The sequence below is a fragment of the Candoia aspera genome, chromosome 5, assembly GCF_035149785.1.
Source record: "Candoia aspera isolate rCanAsp1 chromosome 5, rCanAsp1.hap2, whole genome shotgun sequence".
Lineage (NCBI taxonomy): Eukaryota > Metazoa > Chordata > Lepidosauria > Squamata > Boidae > Candoia > Candoia aspera.
In genome coordinates this window covers 40,363,780-40,372,990 of record NC_086157.1, presented here as the reverse complement: position 1 = coordinate 40,372,990, position 9,211 = coordinate 40,363,780, and the positions used below count along the sequence as shown (strand labels likewise).

The 9,211-nt window shown below is 38.5% G+C and overlaps 1 protein-coding gene across 1 annotated transcript; it reads left to right on the top strand.

Moving 5' to 3' along the window:
• Window positions 1-5,036: 5,036 nt before the first annotated feature.
• Window positions 5,037-6,565, top strand: LOC134498291 (P2Y purinoceptor 8-like). The gene has a single exon (XM_063304371.1). The coding sequence runs from the start codon at window positions 5,158-5,160 to the stop codon at window positions 6,223-6,225; it is 1,068 nt and encodes a 355-aa protein (XP_063160441.1). The 5' UTR covers window positions 5,037-5,157; the 3' UTR covers window positions 6,226-6,565.
• The last annotated feature ends 2,646 nt before the right edge of the window (window positions 6,566-9,211 follow it).

Sequence of the window (9,211 nt, the reverse complement as noted above, 5' to 3'; positions counted from 1 at the left end):
CTCATAGCACCTAAAGGAATCTTTTCGGCAGAAAGGCAGAATAAAAATATTGAGGCTTGCAATGTATCACCTGAAGTATCTGCTTCAGACTTCCTGTTGATTCTGTCACTAATCTGAGCTACTAATCATCTGAGGTTTGATCAGGTTCTTCATGCAATAGTGAATATGGCATATGAGAAGTTTTATTAAGAGTCATTTACGATAATACGCTTTTACTGTTTATAACCTTTGTGCGTGCATCTCTCTGAACAGAGTGTTCTTCTCCTTGTGATTCAGTTTCCCCAGGGCATCCAATCATTTGGAGCTAGACAGCTATCCACTTGTATAATTGTGTATCAGGAGTTACTTTCAAACTTTCTTTCAGGTGCTGACTGATTCAGCACAATAAATGTTTGGAAAGACTTTGATGAGGAAGGAAGGAAGGAAGGAAGGAAGGAAGGAAGGAAGGAAGGAAGGAAGGAAGGAAGGTAGGTAGGTCAGGCCCCATAGGCCAATCATAATATGTTTTATTATCTTTTTCAAAGAAAATGTTACTGTACTTAGGGATGTTGCGTCATGCATCAAATAAGTAAGTGTTTACAAGAAAATGGCAATCAGTTTGAACATTTAAAGTAATTTATCTAATAAATTGTCTCTGGAGCCTGACTTTGGCTATGGGGCCTGACTTCTGATATACCCTGTGTATTTATGGAGCAACACTGAAAGGAAAATGTGCAAATAAATGCCCTGTAACAGGAAGTTAGTGGGAGTGCTAAACTTTGTTCAGTGTTCTCTCTGAGAAGCTTTTGAATCCCTCAAGGACAAGCAAAGTTACAGCTCACCCATGGAGGCGTGGAATACTCCTCCATTCTTAATGAAATAGTGTGAAGAAAGAAGATGTTCCAATGCCATGTATATCCAACAACTTAGTTCCTGCTTTTAATTTTTCTTTTTCATTTTTTTCATGAAACAGTAACAGGAAAAATCTAGTGGTTTCTTAACATTTCCAAAGCATGTCACAATCATACTGAACTCAGCAAATACATGGCAGAAATCAACAACAGATGTGCCCCACTTCCCTTGCTCTCACACTATATTCTAACCTGAATATTAGATAAGCTGTAAATAAGCCCCTATTATATAAGCTGTAAATAAAGCCCAATAATACAAGTTCCTTATTTAACAACATACTTGGAATTTCAATATAGGAAATGAGATTAAATATTAACAATCAAAAGAGTGTCCCCAGATTTTTAATCTGCAAACCCTATGAAATACAAACATAAAGATAATAATTCATCACACTTCTGAATTAATTATGGAAAAGAATATATGCCACTCTACTTGACAGAGAAAAGGGGGACTGGATTTTAGAATAGTTCAGAACAAGAGTGGGCAGCATTAGTCAGGACCATTCTTAAGCCACACATTGCAGGTATAGCAATGAAGCAAAGTTTGTGGGGCCATGTCACACATATGGATGGAACCAGGATTTGATGCTTTGGTGGTGGTGGTTTTTTTCTTTTTTTAATTAGGCTAAATTAGGTTAAGCCTTATTTTATTTTTTTAAAAGTTGCGTTACATGAGGTAGTTTACAAAGAATGAATGAGAAGTGAATTGCAAAACAAATATCTGAAGGAAATGTGAATGCTTTGAAAGAAGGGGAATATTGAGCAAGAAACAGTTGGTTGCAGTTTATGAGATTCTCAAAAAGAAGCATGGAAGAAAGGTAGGGGTGGTATAAACTAGATGTAGTTAGATTTGTTTATCTTGTCTCTTTGCTTAATACTGCTTACTCTTTTTCTGTGCTTTTCATCACCCACAAAAGGTAGAGCAAGGTAAGCCTATATGGAGGATTACCGTTTTTATGCATTTTCTATCTTATGATAGGAAGGTGAGAGAGACACTGATTCATTTGGTGATTGTGCTTACTGTGTATCTTTAGTTACACAAGTCATAGCTACTACAGCACTTGAGCCACATACTTTCCTGGCCTAAGTTATACACTATTCAGTGGATTGAAGGGTGCCACTCTGCACCCTTAATATGAAGAAGCATTACCTCTAAATATTCTCTCATGGTTGTGCGAAAGGCCTCCTGTTTTCTTCTATGCCATGCAGCAAACCTTGAAATCTACTTACCACATCAGAAGGTATGTAAGAAGAGCAAAAGCTAAGAGATAACAGATGAGTACAGCCATGCCTTCTCTATACATGAAGGTTGAACAGACAGCCTTTGCTTAGAGCTGATAGAAGGGAAGAACCTGTGGCTCTTCAAACATTGGTGAACCACAATGCTTAGGATTTTTCACCATTGGCAATGCTGACAAGAGACGGAGTTGTGATTAAGCAAAACCTGAAGGGCTACAGATTACTCATACCTACTTTAAGGCTAAGTCATCACTAACTCTCTTCCCTCATTTGCTGCAGTCATCCAGTTTCTAATTTTGTATACCCTGGGCAAGCAAGCAGATCAAAATAATGAAACATCTGCAGCCTCATGTGAAGTTTCTTTTCAGTATTTAACAGTGCATGACTCATCCCTGCATGAGGCTCCACCAACTCTATTTCCATCCTTTTCCATATAGACATTCTTACAAAAAGATTTCAATCTTCCTATTTTTTAAAAGTATATTTCCATTTTTATTGAGGGCTCATAGAAATGCTTTTGAAAACTAGAATGTAATCTGGAATGAAACTAGAAAACCTCTGGTGTTCTCCAAATACTTTGGGCTACTACTCCCATGAGTCACAGATAGCATGGGCAGGAAATATGGGAGCTGTAGTTCAGAACACATGGGAGCCCATAAACTACTTCAGTAAGCATCGAAAACTATGTAGAGACAGTAGTTCATCTAGATGCATATTTCTCTATAGTTATATAGCCCAAATCTCAGCATTTCTGCAATGGAACCTTTCATCCCTATTTCATATTAGCCTCCTGCCACTCTATCTGCCAATTTCAACCTTCTGGAAAGCTGGTTTTAGCATCTCCTGTCCTTCTACAACTTCAGGCTGCTACAATAGCTATTATACGTCTTCCTACACCTACTGACTTTTCACACCATATAATAAGCTCTCTAATTATCCTATTTTACCTCATTTCATTTCCAGAACACCAATAGCCAAAGCTCTCTGAGCAATCCATGAAATATTTCAGCAGTTTAAGAAGTGCAATTATATTTTGGAAAAAAAAATCAGGAAAAAATGCACACCGTATTTTGGTAAAGATCATTCAAATGCTAGAATATATAGCATGTCTCCTTAGCTGTCTTCTATACCTCTGTCTCAGGGCTGGCTTTAGGCTAAGGCTGAGTGCGCCCTGGCCTAGGGCACCAAAGCTTAGGAGGCACCAATGCCACCTTCTTCAAAATCACTCTAAAAATGCAAATCTTTGCATCAGAAGGGTGTGGAACCATCAGTCAATGTGGCCTAGGGGTACCATATACCCTTGAACAAGCACTGTTCTTTCTTTCTATCTCTATATCAACAGTGCCTTCAGGATATGATAAAAAATTAAGATGGTGCCCATGACGGTACAATGGAAGCTCCACCTGTTTTTTGTGTGCATCGCTCATTGAGCATACCATCGCAGCAGCCTTCTTGGCGTTTTTGACCATGCACTTTGGATATTCTGTCTGTCTGTCTATCATCTATTTCATAGCTAACCCTGTTTTAAATTTTTGGATTATGACCTGGTATTGAGCTTGTCCCATAACAGTTAGACTCAAACTAAGCTTCTAATACTCAGATGCACACCCTGAGGCTTCAGGTCACACAGAGCCTCCCAATGGTTCAAGGTAGTCCCACCTTCCACAATCCTCCTCCAAAATGCTGCCACACTGAAATATCTAAAACAACAGAGAAAAAGTATGACATACCTAAGGAGTAAACAGCTTGACATTTTAATTTAATGTAATTTAAAATCAAATCAAATGCAAATGTTATCCTATCCCTGCCTATCTGTTTGCCTTGGCCTAGATTGCTTTTTGAAGTTCAACTGCCAACACACAAGTCAAAAGCAAAGTGTGGTCCTCCCCATATCTAATAGGATATTGTGTTGATCTCTTATATGCAATATTTCTAAATTTCTGGCCCAGTTGCATGAAATGTCCACATTATGCTCTTTATTAGTAATACAGTCCAGCTATGTTGAGCCACCAATGTTTTTTTTTATCATATTTTTACCACCACCCATCTTCTCTCCATAAATGTTTTATTTATTTAAAACATTTACAGACTTCCACAAACCCAAAGGACCCCTGGCAGTTCACAGAAATAAAGGGCACAATAAACCATGCACAATAAAAATATGCAACTGAAACGTTTGCAGTCCAATTAAATAAAAAGATGAAAAACAAATTATATAAAACAAACTCATCTGTAAATGGTATCACAGCCAAAACACCTTCTGGAAAGGCTCCATTCTGAGTTGTTTCTGGAAGGCAGTCGAAGTGGGAACTAATCTACTATACACTGGGAGGTGCTGCCACTGGAAAGCAGTGACTACGAGCCTTGACACACACACACACACACACACGCACACCCAAGTGGGAACCAGTAGCAGCTTTCCCAGTTAGATTGAATTGGCTGGGCTGATTCCAATGGGAAAATGTAGCCCTGCCATTTTTCATGCAGGGCTTTATAGATTAGCACCAGCACTTTAAATTGCATCCAGAGCCTACTGGCAGCCAATGCAGGGCTGCAAAATTGGTGTAATGTGTTCCCAGTGTCAAATACCAGCTAACGCATTGGCCACTGCATTTTGAACTAACTATATCTTCTGAGTGCTCTCCAAGGCAGCCCCATGTAGAGAACATTGCATCAGTGTAGACAAGGGCATGGGTCACTGTAGCAAGTGTAAATGTTTATATGGTTAGATTAAAAATCTTTTATATATGGCTTCCCTTTCCCTCCCCTTTCAGCCTACCATCTAAAGTAAAATAATGGGCCTTCTGAAGATGTGTTGTGTTGTGTTGTCACTGTTCTGTCCCTTGGGAACCTACACTGATGCATTTTAACCATGATTTGCTTTAAGGTTTTAATTGAACTTTGGACAAGTCAGTTAATAGCTGAAGAAGAAACACTATGTCTATGTTGCAGTGAAGGATTATTTGACCAACCTGTATTTCTCCTTTTTAAATCTAGCACTGAGCCGCCACTAATTTTCAGAAGAAGGATGGTTCAAGACATCTTCATTGCCATCACACCAGAAAGTCCATCAGAGATGCCGCTTCTAAACAGTCCCAGAAACGTCACCAATGCCACACTGGCCGCACTTCAGAGCCATGCGCTCCAGATGACTTTGCCAGCCCTCTTCATACTCATCTGCAGTATCAGCATTCCTCTCAATTTAATCTCCTTGTGGTACCTGGGTTGGTATTCAAGGCCTTGGACTCCCACCATTATATTTTGCATTAATTTAACCATCTCAGATTTGCTCTATGGCTTCATCCTCCCCTTCCAAATAGTCTACCATCTAAAGAAAAATAATTGGCCTTTCGGAGACATCTTGTGTCATGTTGTCACCGTTCTGTCATATGGGAACCTACACTGCTCTGTTTTAACTATGATGAGCCTTAGCATAGAGCGTTATGTAGGCATTGTCCACCCTTTGTGCTACAAAGCAGTAAGACCAATTAGGGCCTCTTTCCTGGTATGCCTCAGCATTTGGGCCCTGGTTTTACTGACACTCTTCCCTCTCATGCAGCATAAGCTCACCATTCGTATACAGCAGCTCCCTATCATCACCTGCTTTGATGTTTTGCCAAAAGAAATGTTTAACACCCAAGAAGAATTTATCGCTTACTTTGGATCCATGCTATTTCTCTTCTTCTTCCTTCCCTTGATCATCATGGGATTTTGCTACATCTCAATCATATTAACACTTCTACATTCATCTTCCTCTCCATTCAGAGAGACCAAGAGGCAGACTGTCTACTTCATCATAGTGTTGCTGCTCCTGATTACTCTTTGTTACCTCCCTCACATTGTCATTTCAATAGCCCATTATATCCTCCTTTTCCAAAATAAATCATTTTATGTGGAATACAAACTGTCACTTGCAACAGCCAGCTTCAATTGCTGCTTTGACCCATTCCTTTATTACTTTGGTTCTAAAGAGTTCCGACGAAAAATACAGAATAAACTCTGCAGGTGTGTGGCAGTAGGTCTCAGTGAAAATAGCCCTATTTTTTCAGAGCATGACATGCAAATCATGCCAGTGCAACAGGCACCAAAGATTTAGCAATAAATGTATGTATTGCAATAAATAAAAAAGAAAAACATTAATTTAACAATTCATACTGATAAATGTCCATACTGATGGATCAGTTATTAACAGAAAGGTTTGTTGATGAGGAATAGAAGCTTGTTGATACCATTATCTCAGAACATCATGGATTGCACTAACCATCAAAGGGTACAGCAGGGTGATTGGTATACCAAGCTCCTACAGTACATACATTTTTAAAACTCAGGATAGTTAGAAAAAGCTCTGTATAGATAGGCCTTACTAAATTGTGTGAAGTATACTTGGCATAAGATTGACAACTGTCATATGTCTGGTATCATTCAAAACATGGACAGTCATATAATTTAAATAAAAAAGGTTCATTGTGTTTATGTCAAGATCTTAACTGAATATCCTTTATAGACCATTAAATGATATAGGAAAATTAAAGAAAACCCAGGGCCAGTAATCCATAGAAACAAGGATTTCTATAAAACAATACCAGTTCATCTTGTGTATGGCAGTTAGTTACTCTATAAAACAAACTAAAAAGAATAATGGGAAAAATGGGGTATTTCTGTTATCCAGACATCAAAATAATACAAACTTGAAACAGATTTACTGCTCTAATCATCTGTTGATTTAGCAACTGCCCCTCCATTATGGGATTGAAAGCCATGCTTGGTGTGATAAGATTGACCAGAATGAGTCTCTGAGTGTATACATACAAACCTACTGTATATACCATATGTCATCATCATCAATCAATCAGTCAATCAATCAATTAAATTTATATGCTGCCTTGTTTGGTATATTGTTTTCTGCTACAGATTAAGGTTACTGTGGTAACAAATGATTTTGGCTGGGTGAAGAGGTTGAATTAAATTGTCCTCTTTTAAGGTGTTAATCGTTGCAATTGCCTGAAGCGAGGGCAGTTTTTTTTGTTTCAGTTTTCCTTCTCTTTAGGCATGTAGAGAATATGCAGCTGAGGGAGATCTCTCTCCTCTCTGAGAGCCTGTGAGAATGCAGAAGCCTGTAAATATGTTTTTGTGGTTTCTGTAAATAAATTTATTTTTATAGAAATGCCTGGTGTGTGACTTTCCTGATCTCTCCTGGGCCAAATGCTTTCTAGCACTCTGCCAACTTGCCTGATTTCCAGTGACTCTGGGCGTTTACATACATACACATGCAGACATAAAGGTCTGTTCTCCATGAGCAATAATCCCTCATTTTAGCTATATTTGAGAGGTCTGTATTTATTCCACTTGGATCAGGGTAAAACTGTTCACCTGCAGTACTGAGGAAAGCATAATCCTGAAAGCAGCCAGATATTTAATTAATTACTACTTCTTGCACTTGGAGTTCCTCAGATTGTTTTTGTCACATGACAAGTGATTTGGTTGGATGTTTTTTTAACCTACATTCCTTCTATGAGATAATTCTGTTGGCAGTCTTCATCAGGATAGTATAGGGGCTGAGAAAAGAGAAAGCTTGTGTTACCTAGACTGCATAGGAATAGGCTGACCATACATCCCATTTTGAATGGGACAGTCCCTTTTTTTTAACATTTCCAGACCATCCCGTTGTTTTAAGATAAATGTCCATTTTGTCCTGTTTTCTTAAAAACCTTACTTAAAAATTTTAAAGTTCCCACAGACCTGTCAGAATGCAGTCTGACTTTGAGTGGAGGGAGGAGGAGCTCAACAGAAACAGCAGGAAAAAAGCCGCAGAGCTCAACCCGGCGGGAAACCTAAAAAGAAAATAATAGGATCCGCTGATAGGCAGTGATCAAAGGGCAAGCTGATTGGCTCCTGCCTTGAAATGGCAGAAAGAAAAGAACGTAAAAGCACAGCCAGAGGAGGAACGGCTTGTCGGGGACAACCATTCACTAGACTCTCCAGCCCAGCCTTGCCTCTCACAAACGAAGGAATCTGAAGATTCCCAGGCCAAGAAAACTGGAGAAGTTCCTGCCTGCTGATCCAGCCCGTTGTCCAGCCCTGCCCCATTTTGCCATCCCAATGTCCCGTTTTTAACCCCATCCTGTTTTGCTTTCCCAATGTCCCATTTTTGTCTCAAGGAAATATGGTCAGCCTACATAGGAACCATGGATAAACTGTGGTGTGCTACCTGAAGAAATATGTAAAAACATAAATATGGGCAACAGCTCTCAAGTCATCAATCACTATCTGAGCTCCCAAAATGTACATTAGAAGTGAGAGTCATCTATAAATTGGACATCAATGCATGTTTATATGGCAGATCAAACTGATGATTAAAACCAACATTGTGTGTTTCATATCACTGAAGAAATATCCCCAAATAAATTTGTTAGTTTCTTATCGCATGTTAAAGAAAGCCTTGGCTTCTTTGACCATGGTTTATTTTATGAACTACAAATAGATGGGTTCATAAACATACTAATCCATAAACCATGATTTTCAAACCATCATGGCTGTGTTTACACAACATACATAGCCAAAACCACCAAACCACTTTAGGCCTTCCTGTGGAGTTGATTTCCTGGGCTGTTCTATCTATTCAGGCTGACAATAACTAACATACAATGTACAGTATCATCTTTGTTTTTTATTTTGTTTGGAGTTTTGTTAAGAATGAGACTTAGAGAGAAGTCCAGGCAGTTGGCAGCCGTTTTTGTGTGTGTGATCTCAAGACGTATCAGCAGCATGATGGCTGTTCCAACATATCCAAGTTTTTAATATAATTTTTATTTATTATTTTTATTTGAATAAAATAAAAAGAAGAAATATATAAAAGAAGGAAAGAAGAAAAGAAGAAAAAATACAGGAAACAAGTTAAAAGAAAGAAAGAAAAAAGATAATTAAAGAAGTGACTTCCGACCTTCATTACAGCAGTTACAATCACCATTATTATCCCGCCTTCCTCTTAAACATAACAAAAATTCTTTTGTCCCCTTATTCAACACTTTTTCAATCTTCCAGTCTAAAAATCATCATTTTAGGTCTTTCCACTTTCAGCAAAA